The 19,940-nt window shown below is 41.7% G+C and overlaps 1 protein-coding gene and 2 pseudogenes across 4 annotated transcripts; 1 reads left to right on the forward strand and 2 right to left on the reverse strand.

Annotated features, from left to right (window-relative positions):
* Positions 1-950: 950 nt before the first annotated feature.
* Positions 951-6,069, reverse strand: LOC145652136 (5-hydroxytryptamine receptor 3A-like; annotated as a pseudogene). Its single transcript, XR_014118352.1, has 8 exons — positions 5,778-6,069; positions 5,610-5,654; positions 5,320-5,429; positions 4,962-5,131; positions 4,708-4,847; positions 3,964-4,174; positions 3,161-3,324; positions 951-3,057 (listed from the first exon to the last, which is right to left on the reverse strand). The product of XR_014118352.1 is annotated as a 5-hydroxytryptamine receptor 3A-like (transcript).
* A 109-nt stretch (positions 6,070-6,178) lies between these two features.
* LOC118240073 (5-hydroxytryptamine receptor 3B-like) lies at positions 6,179-10,401 on the forward strand. Of its 2 annotated transcripts, XM_081701723.1 has the most exons (9): positions 6,179-6,502; positions 6,732-6,871; positions 7,329-7,373; positions 7,625-7,734; positions 7,841-8,010; positions 8,362-8,489; positions 8,683-8,893; positions 9,459-9,656; positions 9,959-10,401. In XM_081701723.1, the coding sequence occupies exons 2-9, from the start codon at positions 6,746-6,748 to the stop codon at positions 10,213-10,215; spliced, it is 1,245 nt and encodes a 414-aa protein (XP_081557849.1). In that variant the 5' UTR covers positions 6,179-6,502; positions 6,732-6,745; the 3' UTR covers positions 10,216-10,401. The 2 variants fall into 2 exon arrangements, with proteins under 2 accessions (XP_081557849.1, XP_081557848.1); XM_081701722.1 differs by having other exon boundaries at positions 6,179-6,871.
* Positions 10,402-14,475: 4,074 nt separating this feature from the next.
* LOC145652083 (5-hydroxytryptamine receptor 3A-like) lies at positions 14,476-18,163 on the reverse strand (annotated as a pseudogene). Its single transcript, XR_014118285.1, has 8 exons — positions 17,970-18,163; positions 17,802-17,846; positions 17,524-17,633; positions 17,166-17,335; positions 16,886-17,025; positions 16,215-16,425; positions 15,138-15,301; positions 14,476-15,034 (listed from the first exon to the last, which is right to left on the reverse strand). The product of XR_014118285.1 is annotated as a 5-hydroxytryptamine receptor 3A-like (transcript).
* Positions 18,164-19,940: the final 1,777 nt, after the last annotated feature.

A 19,940-nucleotide genomic window follows, 5' to 3' on the forward strand; every position in this document is an offset into this window, starting at 1 on the left:
ATATATATATATATATATATATATATATATATATATATATATATATATATATATATATGATATGGAAACATCGGTCTCCAAGTCCAATGCTTCACGCTTCAGTAAACTAACCTAAGTATAAAGCAGGAATAATTGTTTTAGCTTTAATGTCACTTCACTCACAGACTACGGTTGTCCTGGATAGACTCCACAGCTCGCTCCTTAAACACCATTTCTATAAAAACCTGCAGTAAATTATTGACTCTTCCATTTAATGTAAGATTGGTGTTTTTAAATTAAGCCTGAAAATACACACAGTGAACAAACATGCAGAGTGTACACACACACACACAATGAACACACTCAAACAATGAACTCACACAGTCAATAGTCACTCCTTGAAGTGTTTGTGTGCTTGCTGAGGGTAATTGGACCTCATTTAAAACTTGCATTTATGAGTCGAACATGATGTTCTTGTCTGCTTGTTTGCCTATGAGCATTAATATGGGAAGTTCATGAGTCACCATTGACCCCTTTCCCCAGGTAACTCTTTTGCAGTCCTCAGTTCCTGCGAGATCCAATATTAAAACAATAAAAATAACACAAGTCTGGAGGGCAAATGAGAATGCCAATGTTTGAGGTGGTGTGTTATGGAGGTCTTCAGACTGGAGGCACTGCAAATGCAACCAGAGGCAGGCCATGTTTGAGTTTTGCACACCAGGGAAGTCCTGCCAGCTTCTGAACAAAGAGTCAATACTCCAATAATAACAAAAGTGTTTTTGGTAATTTGAGTTTTGGTAATATTGTCAAAGAAGGTTTTTTTTGTGTGTGTGTGCGCGTGCATGCAAGTGTGTGTGTGTGGGGGGGTTGAGAATGAGAGAGAGACAAAGAGAGAAGAAGAAATAGAATAGGAGAGAATGAGATACAGGGAAGGATTTTAGTTTACATTTATTTGCCAACAAAAACAAGATTACATTTCAGGTTGTCTGTCATTGATAACAAACTTGATTCCACTGCAGTCCTTGAGAGATGGACCATTATTTCATTGTCCTTTTTTTAATGAAATTATTCTCTGTTGCCCACAAAAGGAGAATGGATACTACATGTCAAACAAGACCATTCATTAAGCTTCTGTTGTTATTGCTGTTACTTGTGTGTAACTTAGATCATTTGGCAGATGTTCTTATCCAGAGCCTTTTATGTGTTAATCAATAACGGCAGTACATGTACTCCCTGGGAATCAATCCTACGACCTTGGTGTTTCCATCACCATGCTCTACCTGCTCTACAGGAGTATATAGCTGTATAGGAGGGTGATAATGGTAACTGTGGCTGTAGTTTAAACACGAGGGAACAGGTGGGCTGGAGGGTGTACAAATATAGACCCATCCATCCTCATGCCATCTTCCCTCCGCCCCCCTACCAAAAATGGTCAGACATGTAAGGGTGAGAGTGGAGGTGGGGTGGAGGCAGGTTGTGGTGGGTGGAGGCAGGTTGTGGTGGGTGGAGGCGGCACGCCGGATTGTGTGAAGTAAGAGGTTACTTGAACCTTAATGGCAGCGGGATTGACAGGAAGGAGGCACTGAGCCAAACAAAGTGCAACCTACAACATTGTCACATAGGGATATATGGTTTAAACAGCCCGCAGCACCTGGGGGGTGGGGGGGTAGCCTCCTTCCTGACACAGTTCACCTGTATTCATTACCTGCTTCCGTGTGTTCACCTATATCAATAGAACAGAATGTGCAGTTCATGTAAGTGCAATGTGTTGGTGTTTAGTGGAATCCGACATTAAAACCTCTGTGAGATGAGCCTAAGCCTTCATATCGTGAGTAAGGGCAGAACATCATATGTTCATTCACCCTGAGGCCTGAAAATAAGGAACATGGTTTTTAATATGGAAATGTTTGTTATGTGAGATACGTCACTTGTGTCGGATGTTTTTATATTAGTCCATATGTGAATATGGAAAAACCTTTCAACAGCACATATTCATCTTACTGTGTGTGTGTGTGTGTGTGTGTGTGTGTGTGTGTCTGCATGTGTGCAAAGTTATGTTCATGTTTATGTTTAATATCCTTCATAATTTAAAAGCTAGACATTATGTCTCTAATATGTTGCCTTCACCCTTTGTTAACTAACACAAATGGTGGCTGACTCACCCACACTCATACATGTTGAAGCGCATGGACTACTACAAGTGTCTGTTGCCCCCTGGTGGTGAATAAAATATACTGCCCACACCTCTGCTTCTCTCTAATGGTAATGGCTCTTGTGAAGTGTGGTTTTGTGTTCACACTGTGTGCCATAGGAGCTACACACAACACTACCAGTCAACAACACATCTACTGTAAATGTGAGAGATTATTAATCGATTACAACCAAGCTGACACACACCCACATTGACTGGCATGGAATGTGGTTGGTATAGTGTAGTGGGTAACAATGTTACCTTTCCCAAGGGTAACCAGTGTTTAATAACCCCATCTCAGCAAATGCTCTATGCCATACCAATAAGAGTCCTGGGCAAGACTCCTAACACTACATTTACCTACCTCTGTAACATGCTTGAAATTGTATGTTGCTCTGGATATGAGTGTCTGCCAAATGTAAACTAACACTCAAAAGAGAAGTAGCACATGGTTTTCTGTTTTCTGTAACTAAGTAGAACACCACTAAATCCCTTCAAAGCCTTCTCTGACAGATAGAATAATACGAAATAATATTGAAGAACTATTCCAAAATGATGCTGCAGTTAGGGACCATCTCTAAAGATACAATACTAATGAGAAAATGTATTCAAAATGTTTTCATTTGACTTAAAAAGTTTCTATATTTTGTGACGTATTTAGTAATGTCGTGTGGTTCTCCACTCGACGTACAGTACAGCGGCCCCTGTGGCAAGTACCAGGCAGTGCAAACAGAAATAGCCCCGGTCTATAGTCTCCCCCAGCTCTCTGCACATGCTCAGTGCGTTCTTCTCGTGCCGGCGCTTTTGCAAGATTTGACGCAGGTGATTCAGCTCCACCTGTAGCGTGTAGGCACAAGACCCGAAACAGGCACACAGTCTACTGCCCCCTAAAGGGAAAAGCAGCAAGAAGGGGTAAGTGAGAGAGCAAATGAGAAAGAATGTTTGACATTGTTTTAGCATGGCTAGTTAAACTCTCATACCGAAACTTACCCTCTGTCTCACGTGTCTCCCACTCACTCCTCCCTATCGTCGTCCGTATTCGGGAACAAATGTGCTGCTTATCCAGGAATGCCTCCCATTGGCCAGCCAGAACAACACAGCCGTTTCTATGGAGCTGAATGCCAGAAGTGCCAGAGAGCCCAACAGGTAGATTTCTGAAACAGAAACAGTCTGTTCAGAAAAAACAGACAAAACTTTTTTTTCAGAATAATTATTTTTTTACTGAAGACATACTATAACAAATTCCTTCTGTGTCTATGTACATATCCAGTCTTAAAACATGTTTTCTATCCTAGGATTTTTCTCAACCCTAATCTACCTCTGACTCCTCTAGGCCTCCCCTATGTTGTCCTCCCTGTATAATTGGAGTAGTCATGTCCTCCCTGTATGATTGTGGTCTTTTGATGTGTATTATCAATTTAAGTGTCTTTGGGTTTTGAGAAGCACTATATTGACTTGTGCAGTGATATAAATGTAAATAATGCCTCCAGAATTATTCAAGCAAATTCAGTGAAGATGTGTTTTTATTTAACACTGTTTAATATCCAAACAACATCTCCCTGTTTGTTCAAAAACCATACAACCATTTCTCACTCTCTACCGAAGAGTAAGCACATACGCATAGGTTGGGTTTGTGTGGCCAAAAATTAATTTCGTTCTCTTTATTGAATACATTTTAACTAATTGTATATTGTATTGCTTGTAAGAAGTATCTCTTTTACATGTCAACCTCAAACCAAGTTTGCCATCTTTCTCTCGTTCTCTCTCTTTCTTCCTCTTTTGATTTCTCTCACCGATTAGTGGAATTTGAAGGGTGAAAGGAGGGAAGAGGGTGAAGATAAGGATGATGAAGATGAAGTGTCCAGTGTAGATGGTAACCATGACACTGAGGCGCTGGTTGAGGTAGACAGGGATGAGGAAGGCCAACAGGTCCAGAACCAGCAAGAGAGCACTGGGCAGCAGTAGAGTCACGGTAAAGAGCAGAGGAGATCTCCGCACGCTGACCTACACACACACACACACACACACACATACACATACACACACACACACACACACACACACACACACACATACACACATCCCTACAGCAGTGTAGAGGAGAGCTACACACACACTCACAGATATACATATACACACACCACACACACACACACACACACACACACACACACACACACACACACACACACACACTGCACAACCTGGTGTAGCTAAAAGGACACTTGTGCATGCTGATGTACATACACACAAGCACACAAACACAGGATGAACTGCACACACAGACACACACACACAAACACACACACACAGACACACACCATAAATATACAGTCATCATAGAAACGAGAAGAAACCTGCACACTCTCACATACACAGATCTGTGTAGAGAAGATCTCATGTAGAGGAGAGACCTGCACACATGAACCTACACACACACACAGATACACAGATCACAGTCACCATGTAGATGAGATTAGACCTGAACTACACACACACACACACACACACAGACACATGTGTGTGTGCCCACTGACCTGCACTCTGATTGCAGAAGTGTTGAAGTGCTGGGCAGTTTGAAGATGAGAAAGCACAGAGAGAGACAGAATCTCCCACCCTCCCCTGGAGAAGAGGCTATCACTCTCTGTGTTTCCCCAGTGCAACTCCACCTCTCTCGCTAAGAGAAAAAAAGAGACCAAACGAAAGAGGGAACATATTATTCATGCAATTGGTACTGCAGGTGCCCAATATAACATTGGATTGGAGTGGGAGCATACGTTGGCTTGCACACATGTGTGTGACTGGGACAGAAAGGTGAGGTTACACGTGTGCCGGTCAAGAGGGAAGTGATACAGGTTCAGTGGACAGCTGGACTCCAAGAGGCGGGGCTTCCGTAGCTACACCCATCCATCATAAGTGACTGACACATGACTGAACGGGTGTGCCTCCTCCGTATTTGTCCTGAAGGAGGTGGAGACAGGACAAGGAGAGAGGAAAATAAATAGAAGACAAATGAAGGGAGCAAGAGAGACAGACAGTGAGAGTTCTCCACAAAATATGTCTAATATTGCCCTCTCCTGGTGACAGCCTAATAATACATGTGAATTCTCTATGCTGTGTGAGAAATGAGAGGGAGAAAGAGCACTCACATCTCATATAATATAATATCAGGAACCCAGATTCTATCTGCAGGAAGAGTCACCCACATCACACCTCCATACTTAGAAGGGTCCCACTTCAGTGTTTTATCCCTCCATCCCTCCACAGAGAGAGAGAGAGAGAGAGAGAGAGAGAGAGAGAGAGAGAGAGAGAGAGAGAGAGAGAGAGAGAGAGAGAGAGAGAGAGAGAGAGAGAGAGAGTCAGTAAAACAGTAAAACAGTTTTAGTTTGTAGAAACTCCAATCATACACTCCAGTCAGACATTATCAGACATGCCATACCTGGGTGTACAGTACATAGAGAATCAGATGCTCATTCTTCTCATCCTGTCAAGAAAAAGGACAAACTTTGACATTCAGACTCAAGAAACATTCACAGATTTTCAGACTGATGATTTTATCGTTTTCATTATTTCAGGATTCTCTCACACTCATTTTTTTCTCTCTCACCACTCCAAGAACACTCAAGATGCTCAGGTCCACTCTGACAGGCACAGAGTTCCTCCAATCAACAACTGGTCTCATCTTAGCTGAATCCTCCCCTAGCAGACCAACCAGCCATTGGCCAATGGAAGGAGGCAATAGCTTGTCAGTGTTGGACATGCCCCCTGTAAACCAATAAAATTGAATAAAAGCAGTTACAAATTGAATAAAAAAATATTTTGTATATATCTGTGTGTGCAGAAGAGTGCACAGGCATCTTCTCTCATGCCTAGTAACTCTTTATAATTGTGTAAGTGTGTGTGTGTGTGTGTGTGCATGCACAAGTTTGTGCATGTGTATGTGTAGGTAAGTAGGTAGTACCATGGAATAAGTGCAGGATAAGTAACAGATGGTGGCAGTCTAACTTCAGCAAAGTGAATCCACCTTCACCATTTTGAAAATGTCCCATTCCTGTCTTGTTCAGAGCACGATTCCCTAACACCAGAATAACACCTGCAAAAGCCTGTTTAGTCGGCAGTGTCTGAAAGAATACTTCAGTCACCCTTAGCCCCGCCCATCATCCTCTGGTCACAACAATGGCAGAATGTCACTGATATCCAAATCATACACTTACACACACACATAACCCAGTGCAATTTGAATATCTAATCAGGCCACACACATCACTCCTCACAGGAGCTGAGAAGAGAAGAGCGAGGAGATCATTTGGAGAGAGGGATGAAGAGAGAGAGGTAAGGAGAAAGTAATAATGTGATCCTGAAAGGATTTAAGGCTGTATGGGTCACTCTGCTAAATGTTTATCTGTCAACAACAGGTAAAGAAAACCTCCACTCCCACTGCAGTGCACCTTGCTTCTGTTTATAGATAATGTTTCATGTGTTGACTTCTATAACCATGTTGAGAGTTTAACCCATCAGAAGCCTGATTGTTATTATAACTTGACTTGTGGGTGTGTGACAGTGCATAGTGTCGAAATGGACCTGGTCTCTGTGGTCAGCAATATAACACAGTTCTCCTCAGCCTGGGTCGGATCTGTTACAAACTGGACTTGTCCTCTCAGCCTGTACTTGAACCTGCACGTCCTCCAAATAATCGACGTGGTGCGTTACATTTACATTTACATTTACATTTACAGCATTTAGCAGATGCTTTTATCCAAAGCAGCTTACAATGGTGACTCAGTACACTTCAAGCAATAGGGGGTTAAGGGCCTTGCACAGGGGCCAACCACTCTGAGGCCAACCACAACCTCAGAGTAAGCATGCACACAGGCCTGCACGCACCAATCCCCCACACACACAAACACACATGAGCTCGCACGCACACACATACACACACACACACACACACACTCACACACACACAACACGTACATGCTTGAACACTAACTCACTGAATTCACTACATTATCCAAAGAAAGTGGTTGGAAACATTCATTCCTCAAAAGTCTCATTCCTGAATTTAAGGCAAACATTCTGGGGGATTCAGGTCTGCATATCAAACACAAGAATTAAATCTGCTTATGAAACATTCAAGCCAGTTTCTTTCTCACTCCAGAATGAAAAAGAGGAATTAGTCAAACTGCATATCCGTTTAAGTCAGGTAGGCACTTGCAGTAATGAATGCAATGTGTGTAAGTTATAAGTTCACTTTTTTCACTGTTTTACAAATGTTATATCTGCACTGATTTTTTTCTTATATTCTTATCTCTCTCTGTCTCCATCTATCTCTATCTCTTTTTCTCTTTTTCTGTGTGTTTGTATGTGTGTATGTGTGTGTGTGTGTGTGTGTGTGTGTGTGTGTGTGTGTGTGTGTGTGTGTGTGTGTGTGTGTGTGTGTGTGCATGCATGTAGAGATGGAGGGATGAGTTTGTGTCATGGGACCCTAATCTGTATGAAGGTCTGTCATATTTCACAGTGCCGTCCTCCAGACTGTGGTCCCCTGATATCAGCATTAAGGAGGCGTAAGTGGAAGGGTCCTGTGATGGGTCACTACTCGATGGGATTTCTCCTCCAGAGTCTGCCTCACAGGATGGATGTGTGTGTGTGTGTGTGTGTGTGTGTGTCCAGAATTGGCGTCTCCCAGCAGCACTCTGAGGTCTACGTGCGTGTGGAGCCCAGTGGCTGGGTGAGCAGAGTGGAGGACATGCTTCTCATACTGCACTGTGATCTGGCCATGCTGCTGTTCCCCTTTGACCAGCAGAAATGCAACATCACCTTTTATCCACAGCTGCACACAGGTAATAACTCACACACCTACACACCAACACGCACACACACGTACATATTGCATTAGAGATGAAGTTCAGACTCAGAGTAAGATTATGGCCTGCAATGGTACTTGAGAAATGAGCATTAAAATATTAAAAATGTTTATGAACAAGAGCTTGAAATTCTGGTTTAGCTTATATGTAGCTAGCTAACAGAAAGGAATAACCTGTCATAAAAAGACATTCTATTTATGTTTTATAATATTTTTACAACACCAACCCTCAGTTATACCCACACCATTGCATGATCAGATTCCATTATAAATTTTACATGAATTACAGCCAATTCTGTTGATATTTTTCTGTTGAAATGCATTCCAGAGCATAATGTGGTTTTAAACATCGACACTAGACATGCATTCTACAACAGAACTCATGGTGAATGGGACTTAAAGGAAATTAAATTGTTCAGTTACAGTGAGCAACAATACTCACATCTCTGCTTTCAGGTATAAACAGAAATACACACATAATACTGCATATATATATATATATATATATATATATATATATATATATATATATATATATATATATATATATATATATATATATATATAAAATCACTCTCTTTCTACCCACCTTCACTCTCCTCTCTTCATTTCTTCCATCATCTTTCTCACTGTCTGGCTCCCTCTGCAGGTGGAGTTGGAGCGGTACAGTCTCTTCTACGTGCTGAACTTGATGGTCCCCAGTGCTCTGGTCATGTTGGTTGATGTGGCAGCTTTCGCCCTGCCTGCTGACTGCGCCGAGCGCATCGCCTTCAAGGTCACGCTGCACTTCGGCTACACTGTCTTCCTCCTCCTAGTCACTGACATACTGCCACCATTCCGAGACACTACCCCCGTGTTAGGTAGGGTTGAGAGTGATTGTCAGTGGGTGATTGGGTGGATTTAAATACTGTTAAAGGCACACATACACATTTGGCCCTTTTGCATTTGAACTGAATTTAAATCAGTCAAATTGTTAATTATTTTAATTTGTTCTTGGTTTATTCTACAAATATATGATCATCACTTTAGAATTTTTAGGAATAGAAACTTTAGTATTATTTTACATGATTATGGACCCTTTCATGTACAATAACCTTTCTCATATATGCCACTTTGTTTATATGATATATACATATTGTATACTATATAATTGTTGTTTTTAAACATTAGCTACAATAAAGGTTAAGAAGCTATTATAATTTCTGAATGACATATACATACCGTTTTTATATTCCATATATATTTTTGTATTATATATGCCATATGTGATTCTAATAAGGGTTTTTACAGACCACAGACCTATTTATATGAGTTGGGTTGTCCAATGACATATTTTACCTCTACATGTCCAACACTACACTGTGTGTGTGTGTGTGTGTGTGTGTGTGTGTGTGTGTGTGTGTGTGTGTGCACATGCACTTTCAGGTGTGTATCTGGTGGTGTGTCTTGTACTGTTGTGTGTAAGTATGGGGGAGAGTGTGTTGTTGCTGACAGTGGGACAGCCACACTCACACACAAACTCCAATCTACTGGAAAGGATCATACAGAAGGTGTATCCTCACCTCCTGGAGACAGATGACGCTACTGAGCATCTTCATGCCTGCCGGCAGAGCATTAGTAGAGGTATGAAAAGTTAACTTGGTACAGTTTATATTACCCACATATCAATTTGTTTTGCTACTGTGTGTTCAAACTATGTTAATATTACCCACTGTGAGTCTCATTAATCTCATACATAAATAATCTTGTTAGTCCAGCAGTGTCATCATTAGAACATTAGTGCTAATGCCATTAAACTATAAGCCCCAGAAAAGCAGACAGGGATTGAGAGTTTTGCTGAAAAACAAAATGACACTTACAATATATATCCAAACAGGTCCAGTAAATATTTCATACTAATTCAGTCTGTTTCCTGTTTTGTCCAGGTCTGAAAAGATCCTTCGCTCTGGGGTGTGGCAGGGCGGGACCAGGTGCGTGCGGGCAGGAGTGTTTGACTGACAGGTTGAGGGATGAGTTAGACGATGTGAGCGAGGAGCTGAGGATGCTGAACTGGAGTTACGCTCAGCGCAGTTCCAGACTTCGCCTAATGGAGGCAGTAGACCAATTCTGCTTCAGAGTCTACACCTTCTGTCTGGCTGTGTTTGTGCTGTCTCTGACACTGCTCTGGACTCTGGGCAGATAACTGGATACACATACCAAGACCTACTTAACACTGTACCTGACTGACTAGCGAAACTATACACAGAAAATACATGTTAAAAAGACCTCAACCTTTTATCCTATAGCAGGATAGTAGCAACCACTGTTTTACAGTTTGTGAATAACTAAAAGCAATATTTCCAAGTTTGAAAAATGTGTATGACACAAGGACAACCCAAACTTACCATCTGTGAGTTCAATAAATGAAAAAAGAAACATTTCATTTCTGGGTCCTAAGTTTTTAATTTGTTTTGTTTGTACAATCTTTTTTACACATCAAGTCTATCTGTTATTCAACACACATTGAATAAATGTATATTATACAAAGCAACAGAAGTTCTAAAATGGGACAGAGACACACGTTCAATTCTATATCAAAGCAGAAGAGTGTATAAGATGAAGCATCTCCACTGACAAATTTCTGTCAGTCATTCTCATGTAACAACTGCAGTAGATCTATGCTGGTTAAATGTAAGGCTCTTAATTGTACGTACCTACAGCTTTGTGAACTACAAATTGGTTTTCCAGTCCTGGGAAGCTGCCGCACTCCACATTTGCTTGCTGGTTTTCTCTGGGTTTCATACAGCTGATCTGCCTCAGATAACAACGCCAAGCTGCATATATCATGATCCCTCCTGTCAGCAGCAAGGACAGAGGTCGCTGGGGTTGTTGCGGTCATCAGGGGTCATGCAGGGCAGCTTCCGAGCCTGGCCAAGGATGAAGAGGCCGTGCAGAGGTGCTCGTAAAACGATGAAAGCATAGCCGAAGGGCAAGATGCAGTCAAAAGATATACTCTGAAAAATGAGGTAGAATGGGAAGGTGACGGCCAACGGGAAGAAGCTGATGGTGATGATGATGAAGATGGCGAGGACGGTGCGGAAGGCCTGTTTCTTACCGGGGTGCAGCTCATTGCTGGCTGGTCCACTCTGTCTGAGTGCCCGCAGCACCGACACATTACAGAAGAGGATGATGAGGAAGGCAGCCACAAACGGGACGAGGAAGATGAATTCCTTACGCTGTATGGTAGACATGACCATTAAAACAGTGTAAGTTATGGTCACAGCCCACACGAGAGTGACAGCCACCAATCGGTGACTCCCATTGTGAAGCTTCATGAACACGATTGGATGCACCACGGCAACATACTGGTCAAGGCATATGCAGGTCAGTAAGAGAGGTGCACCAATCTCATTCAGATTGAAAAGGATGTTGACGTATTGAATGATGTAATAGTTGTTTATCAGATAAGTGCTTAGCAAGTGTAGTGGAAGGGACAGGCAGTAGACTGTGTCGAATAAAGCCAGGTTGAGTTTGAAGATGTTGGAAGTGGAATGTTCCAGCCCACACAACAGGAGGTATGACACATGTACATTGCTAGGGAAACCAATAACAGTTGAAAGAACTTCAATGGAATACAGGAAGATATACCCTCCACAGGAGAAGAGCTTTTCATCAGGGACAGCACTGGTTGTCTGGAAACCAGACTGATTGACAGTTGAAGAGGAGGTTGCAAGCATAGCATTCATGTCTGCTGTGGTTTGAGAAAGGAAAAGAGAGATTCATATATATATTTTTTATTTTCTGCTATTTTACAATGATTTATAATATGCTTAATTGTATAGCATATAACACCTCAGAAAGCATTTACAAAAAGCTACATAGGGAGAGTAAGAAAACAGATATCTGTAAAGCAGTTTGGTTGTAAAGCAAACCAAAGTCTGGGAAAATATGTAAACAGACCTTAAAGTGGCTCTTGGAGAACAATAATTAAAATTCAATCTAAACCCTTTGTATTCCAGTATATATAAATATAGGAATAATAGACTAAACGTTATAGGTCACAACCTTTACAAATGCAATCTAAAATGAAGCACAAAATATTTTAAATTATCTACAAAATGTATCAGAAAAACAAATTGAAAAAATTAATATATATTGAATATTTACTCTGAAGTGAGAAGAATCATTGTAATTTACTCACCATAAGAAGCTGATTAAAAGTCAAATGGTGAAAAACTCATATATGCATATGTTTATATACTCTGAAGCTACCATGCCAAAATTTCAATAAAAACAAATTTTACCACATGTGAGACAGGTGTTTGTTTTGTTGCATGTCCGCAAACGTGTATGTGTGTGTGGGTGCGTATTTGTGAGTCAGTTAGTGAGTATACGTGTGCATATGTGCGTGTGTGTGTGTGTGTGTGTGTGTGTGTGGTGTGAAGAGAAGGCTTGCTGGGGTTTGACCACTGTCACACTGTGCCCAGTAGTTTTGTTTATGACTTTGCCTGCCTGATGAAGCTGATGAATCAAGATGTGGCTTTGAGAAAAATATCCTTTTAGTCACAGCTGATTGTGGCAGTTCTTTTACTCAAAATGTGCTTCCATTTGTAATGAAAAATGGTAAAAGTTATTTGTGGTTAACAAGATAAACTGTACACCCACCATATAGTTTAACGGGATAAACTGGCCAGCCACCATATAGGCAGTGGTAGCTCATTGGTTAAGGTACTTGAATAGTAATCAGAATCAGTTCACCACTGGCAGGTCCACAACAGCCAGGTTGCCACTGTTGGGCCCCTGAGCAAAACCCTTAACAGTCAGTTGCTCAAGTTGTGTTCAGTCAGAATTGTTTATCCAAAGTTGCTTTGGATAAAAGCATCAGCTAAATGCCAAAAATGTAAATAACAAATAAACTGTGATATGGCTTAGACAAATATTGTTTTACACATAGCTGATTTGTGGCAATCTATAAGCTGTAAGCTTCTTGAACTTAAAGCAAACTTTGGGGGGTTTCTGGTGTGCTTATCAACACAAGAATTAAATCTACTTATGAAACATTCAAACCATTTTCTTTCTCACTCCAGAATGTAAAGGAGGAATTAGTCAAACTGCACATTCGTTTAAGTCAGGTAGGCACTTGCAGTAATGAATGCAATGTGTGTAATTTATAACTTCACTTAACTTTTCACAACTGTTTTACAAGTTATCTCTGAATCTTTTCTGAGTCTTTTCTGAGTCTCTTTCTCTCTCTCTGTCTTCTTCTCTCTCTTTATGTGTGTGTGTGTGTGTGTGTGTGTGTGTGTGTGTGTGTGTGTGTGTGCGCGTGTGAATGCATGTAGAGATGGAGGGATGAGTTTGTGTCGTGGGACTCTAATCTGTATGAAGGTCTGTCATATTTCACAGTGCCGTCCTCCAAACTGTGGTCCCCTGATATCAGCATTAAGCATGTGCAAGTGGATTGACAGGAAGGAGGCACTGAGCCAAACAAAGTGCAACCTACAACATTGTCACATAGGGATATATGGTTTAAACAGCCCTCAGCACCTGGGGGGTGGGGGGGGTAGCCTCCTTCCTGACACAGTTCACCTGTATTCATTACCTGCTTCCATGTGTTCACCTATATCAATAGAACAGGATGTGCAGTTCATGTAAGTGCAATGTGTTGGTGTTTAGTGGAATCCGACATTAAAACCTCTGTGAGATAAGCCTAAGCCTTCATATCGTGAGTAAGGGCAGAACATCATATGTTCATTCACCCTGAGGCCTGAAAATAAGGAACATGGTTTTTAATATGGAAATGTTTGTTATGTGAGATACGTCACTTGTGTCGGATGTTTTTATATTAGTCCATAGGTGAATATGGAAAAACCTTTCAACAGCACATATTCATCTTACTGTGTGTGTAAGTGTGTGTGTGTGTGTGTGTGTGTGTGTGTGTGTGTGTGTGTGTGTGTGTGTGTGTGTGTGTGTGTGTGTGTCTGCATGTGTGCAAAGTTATGTTCATGTTTATGTTTAATATCCTTCATAATTTAAAAGCTAAACATTATGTCTCTAATATGTTGCCTTCACCCTTTGTTAACTAACACAAATGGTGGCTGACTCACCCACACTCAAACATGTTGAAGCGCATGGACTACTACAAGTGTCTGTTGCCCCCTGGTGGTGAATAAAATATACTGCCCACACCTCTGCTTCTCTCTAATGGTAATGGCTCTTGTGAAGTGTAGTTTTGTGTTCACACTGTGTGCCATAGGAGCCACACACAACATTACCAGTCAACAACACATCTACTGTAAATGTGAGAGATTATTAATCGATTACAACCAAGCTGGCACACACCCACATTGACTCACATGGAATGTGGTTGGTATAGTGTAGTGGGTAACAATGTTACCTCTCCCAAGGGTAACCAGTGTTTAAAACCCCATCTCAGCAAATGCTCTATGCCATACCAATAAGAGTCCTGGGCAAGACTCCGAACACTACATTTACCTACCTCTGTAACATGCTTGAAATTGTATGTTGCTCTCGATATGAGTGTCTGCCAAATGTAAACTAACACTCAAAAGAGAAGTAGCACATGGTTTTCTGTTTTCTGTAACTAAGTAGAATACCACTCAATCCCTTCAAAGCCTTCTCTGACAGATAGAATAATACGAAATAATATTGAAGAACTATTCCAAAATGATGCTGCAGTTAGAGACCATCTCTAAAGATACAATACTAATGAGAAAATGTATTCAAAATGTTTTCATTTGACTTAAAAAGTTTCTATATTTTGTGACGTATTTAGTAATGCCGTGTGGTTCTCCACTCGACGTACAGTACCGCGGCCCCTGTGGCAAGTACCAAGCAGTGCAAACAGAAATAGCCCCGGTCTATAGTCTCCCCCAGCTCTCTGCACATACTCAGTGCGTTCTTCTCGCGCCGGCGCTTTTGCAAGATTTGACGCAGGTGATTCAGCTCCACCTGTAGCGTGTAGGCACAAGCCCCGAAACAGGCACACAGTCTACTGCCCCCTAAAGGGAAAAGCAGCAAGAAGGGGTAAGTGAGAGAGCAAATGAGAAAGAATGTTTGACATTGTTTTAGCATGGCTAGTTAAACTCTCATACCGAAACTTACCCTCTGTCTCACGTGTCTCCCACTCACTCCTCCCTATCGTCATCCGTATTCGGGAACAAATGTGCTGCTTATCCAGGAATGCCTCCCATTGGCCAGCCAGAACAACACAGCCGTTTCTATGGAGCTGAATGCCAGAAGTGCCAGAGAGCCCAACAGGTAGATTTCTGAAACAGAAACAGTCTGTTCAGAAAAAACAGACAAAACTTTTTTTTTCAGAATAATTATTTTTTTACTGAAGACATACTATAACAAATTCCTTCTGTGTCTATGTACATATCCAGTCTTAAAACATGTTTTCTATCCTAGAATCTACCTCTGACTCCTCTAGGCCTCCCCTATGTTGTCCTCCCTGTATAATTGGAGTAGTCATGTCCTCCCTGTATGATTGTGGTCTTTTGATGTGTATTATCAATTTAAGTGTCTTTGGGTTTTGAGAAGCACTATATTGACTTGTGCAGTGATATAAATGTAAATAATGCCTCCAGAATTATTCAAGCAAATTCAGTGAAGATGTGTACCCATATGAGCATCACATGCCTTGCATCATTTCAGTCACATGACCCTTTTGTAGCTGCTACATAACTGATCTCAGTGGGAGTAAGAGCAGACTTTGTTCTGTAATGAACACAATGCTACATTTAAAAAAATGATTTATGTATAGTTCCCCATTAGTTAATGATTTAAAGTTTTGTTCAATACTGGCTCAGACAGGAACACATTACTGTTATTATCATGCGTTTAATTTTTCAACTGTTCATCATTACTAGCAATTCATTTCTTTATTTTGTACCCTCGCCAGCAATGTTTTTATTTAACACTGTTTAATATCCAAACAACATCTCCCTGTTTGTTCAAAAACCATACAACCATTTCTCACTCTCTACCGAAGAGTAAGCACATACGCATAGGTTGGGTTTGTGTGGCCAAAAATTAATTGCGTTCTCTTTATTGAATACATTTTAACTAATTGTATATTGTATTGCTTGTAAGAAGTATCTCTTTTACATGTCAACCTCAAACCAAGTTTGCCATCTTTCTCTCGTTCTCTCTCTTTCTTCCTCTTTTGATTTCTCTCACCGATTAGTGGAATTTGAAGGGTGAAAGGAGGGAAGAGGGTGAAGATAAGGATGATGAAGATGAAGTGTCCAGTGTAGATGGTAACCATGACACTGAGGCGCTGGTTGAGGTAGACAGCTATGAGGAAGGCCAACAGGTCCAGAACCAGCAAGAGAGCACTGGGCAGCAGTAGAGTCACGGTAAAGAGCAGAGGAGATCTCCACACGCTGACCTACACACACACACACACACACACACACACACACACACACACACACACACACACACACATACACACATCCCTACAGCAGTGTAGAGGAGAGCTACACACACACTCACAGATATACATATACACACACACACACACACACACACACACTGCACAACCTGGTGTAGCTAAAAGGACACTTGTGCATGCTGATGTACATACACACAAGCACACAAACACAGGATGAACTGCACACACAGACACACACACACAAACACACACACACAGACACACACCATAAATATACAGTCATCATAGAAACGAGAAGAAACCTGCACACTCTCACATACACAGATCTGTGTAGAGAAGATCTCATGTAGAGGAGAGACCTGCACACATGAACCTACATACACACACACAGATACACAGATCACAGTCACCATGTAGATGAGATTAGACCTCAGACGTGTGTGTGCCCACTGACCTGCACTCTGATTGCAGAAGTGTTGAAGTGCTGGGCAGTTTGAAGATGAGAAAGCACAGAGAGAGACAGAATCTCCCACCCTCCCCTGGAGAAGAGGCTATCACTCTCTGTGTTTCCCCAGTGCAACTCCACCTCTCTCGCTAAGAGAAAAAAAGAGACCAAACGAAAGAGGGAACATATTATTCATGCAATTGGTACTGCAGGTGCCCAATATAACATTGGATTGGAGTGGGAGCATACGTTGGCTTGCACACATGTACATGTGTGAGTTCACTTGTACCTGTGTGTGACTGGGACAGGAAGGTGAGGTTACACGTGTGCCGGTCAAGAGGGAAGTGATACAGGTTCAGTGGACAGCTGGACTCCAAGAGGCGGGGCTTCTGTAGCTCCACCCATCCATCATAAGTGACTGACACATGACTGAACAGGTGTGCCTCCTCCGTATTTGTCCTGAAAGAGGTGGAGACAGGACAAGGAGAGAGGAAAATAAATAGAAGACAAATGAAGGGAGCAAGAGAGACAGACAGTGAGAGTTCACCACAAAATATGTCTAATATTGCCCTCTCCTGGTGACAGCCTAATAATACATGTGAATTCTCTATGCTGTGTGAGAAATGAGAGGGAGAAAGAGCACTCACATCTCATATAATATAATATCAGGAACCCAGATTCTATCTGCAGGAAGAGTCACCCACATCACACCTCCATACTTAGAAGGATCCCAATTCAGTGTTTTATCCCTCCATCCCTCGAGAGAGAGAGAGAGAGAGAGAGAGAGAGAGAGAGAGAGAGAGAGAGAGAGAGAGAGAGAGAGAGAGAGAGAGAGAGAGAGAGAGTCAGTAAAACAGTAAAACAGTTTTAGTTTGTAGAAACTCCAATCATACACTCCAGTCAGACATTATCAGACATGCCATACCTGGGTGTACAGTACATAGAGAATCAGATGCTCATTCTTCTCATCCTGTCAAGAAAAAGGACAAACTTTGACATTCAGTCTCAAGAAACATTCACAGATTTTCAGACTGATGATTTTATCGTTTTCATTATTTCAGGATTCTCTCACACTCATTTTTTTCTCTCTCACCACTCCAAGAACACTCAAGATGCTCAGGTCCACTCTGACAGGCACAGAGTTCCTCCAATCAACAACTGGTCTCATCTTAGCTGAATCCTCCCCTAGCAGACCAACCAGCCATTGGCCAATGGAGGGAGGCAATAGCTTCTCAGTGTTGGACATGCCCCCTGTAAACCAATAAAATTGAATAAAAGCAGTTACAAATCGAATAAAAAAATATTTTGTATATATCTGTGTGTGCAGAAGAGTGCACAGGCATCTTCTCTCATGCCTAGTAACTCTTTATAATTGTGTAAGTGTGTGTGTGTGTGCATGCACAAGTTTGTGCGTGTGTATGTGTAGGTAAGTAGGTAGTACCATGGAATAAGTGCAGGATAAGTAACAGATGGTGGCAGTCTAACTTCAGCAGAGTGAATCCACCTTCACCATTTTGAAAATGTCCCATTCCTGTCTTGTTCAGAGCACGATTCCCTAACACCAGAATAACACCTGCAAAAGCCTGTTTAGTCGGCAGTGTCTGAAAGAATACTTCAGTCACCCTTAGCCCCGCCCATCATCCTCTGGTCACAACAATGGCAGAATGTCACTGATATCCAAATCATACACTTACACACACACATAACCCAGTGCAATTTGAATATCTAAGCAGGCCACACACATCACTCCTCACAGGAGCTGAGAAGAGAAGAGCGAGGAGATCGTTTGGAGAGAGGGATGAAGAGAGAGAGGTAAGGAGAAAGTAATAATGTGATCCTGAAAGGATTTAAGGCTGTATGGGTCACTCTGCTAAATGTTTATCTGTCAACAACAGATAAAGAAAACCTCCACTCCCACTGCAGTGCACCTTGCTTCTGTTTATAGATAATGTTTCATGTGTTGACTTCTGTAACCATGTTGAGAGTTTAACCCATCAGAAGCCTGATTGTTATTATAACTTGACTTGTGGGTGTGTGACAGTGCATAGTGTCGAAATGGACCTGGTCTCTGTGGTCAGCAATATAACACAGTTCTCCTCAGCCTGGGTCAGACCTGTTACAAACTGGACTTGTCCTCTCAGCCTGTACTTGAACCTGCACGTCCTCCAAATAATCGACGTGGTGCGTTACATTTACATTTACATTTACAGCATTTAGCAGATGCTTTTATCCAAAGCAGCTTACAATGGTGACTCAGTACACTTCAAGCAATAGGGGGTTAAGGGTCTTGCACAGGGGCCAACCACTCTGAGGCGAACCACAACCACAACCTCAGAGTAAGCATGCACACAGGCCTGCACGCACCAATGATCCCCCACACACACAAACACACATGAGCTCGCACACACACACATACACACACACACACACACACACACACACACACACACACAACACGTACATGCTTGAACACTAACTCACTGAATTCACTACATTATCCAAAGAAAGTGGTTGGAAACATTCATTCCTCAAAAGTCTCATTCCTGAATTTAAGGCAAACATTCTGGGGGATTCAGGTCTGCATATCAAACACAAGAATTAAATCTGCTTATGAAACATTCAAGCCAGTTTCTTTCTCACTCCAGAATGAAAAAGAGGAATTAGTCAAACTGCATATCCGTTTAAGTCAGGTAGGCACTTGCAGTAATGAATGCAATGTGTGTAAGTTATAAGTTCACTTTTTTCACTGTTTTACAAATGTTATATCTGCACTGATTTTTTTCTTATATTCTTATCGCTCTCTGTCTCCATCTATCTCTATCTCTTTTTCTCTTTTTCTGTGTGTTTGTATGTGTGTATGTGTGTGTGTGTGTGTATGTGTGTGTGTGTGTGTGTGTGTGTGTGTGTGTGTGCATGCATGTAGAGATGGAGGGATGAGTTTGTGTCATGGGACCCTAATCTGTATGAAGGTCTGTCATATTTCACAGTGCCGTCCTCCAGACTGTGGTCCCCTGATATCAGCATTAAGGAGGCGTAAGTGGAAGGGTCCTGTGATGGGTCACTA

This window comes from Electrophorus electricus, chromosome 18 (genome assembly GCF_041902795.1).
Source record: "Electrophorus electricus isolate QZ-2024a chromosome 18, ASM4190279v1, whole genome shotgun sequence".
NCBI lineage: Eukaryota > Metazoa > Chordata > Actinopteri > Gymnotiformes > Gymnotidae > Electrophorus > Electrophorus electricus.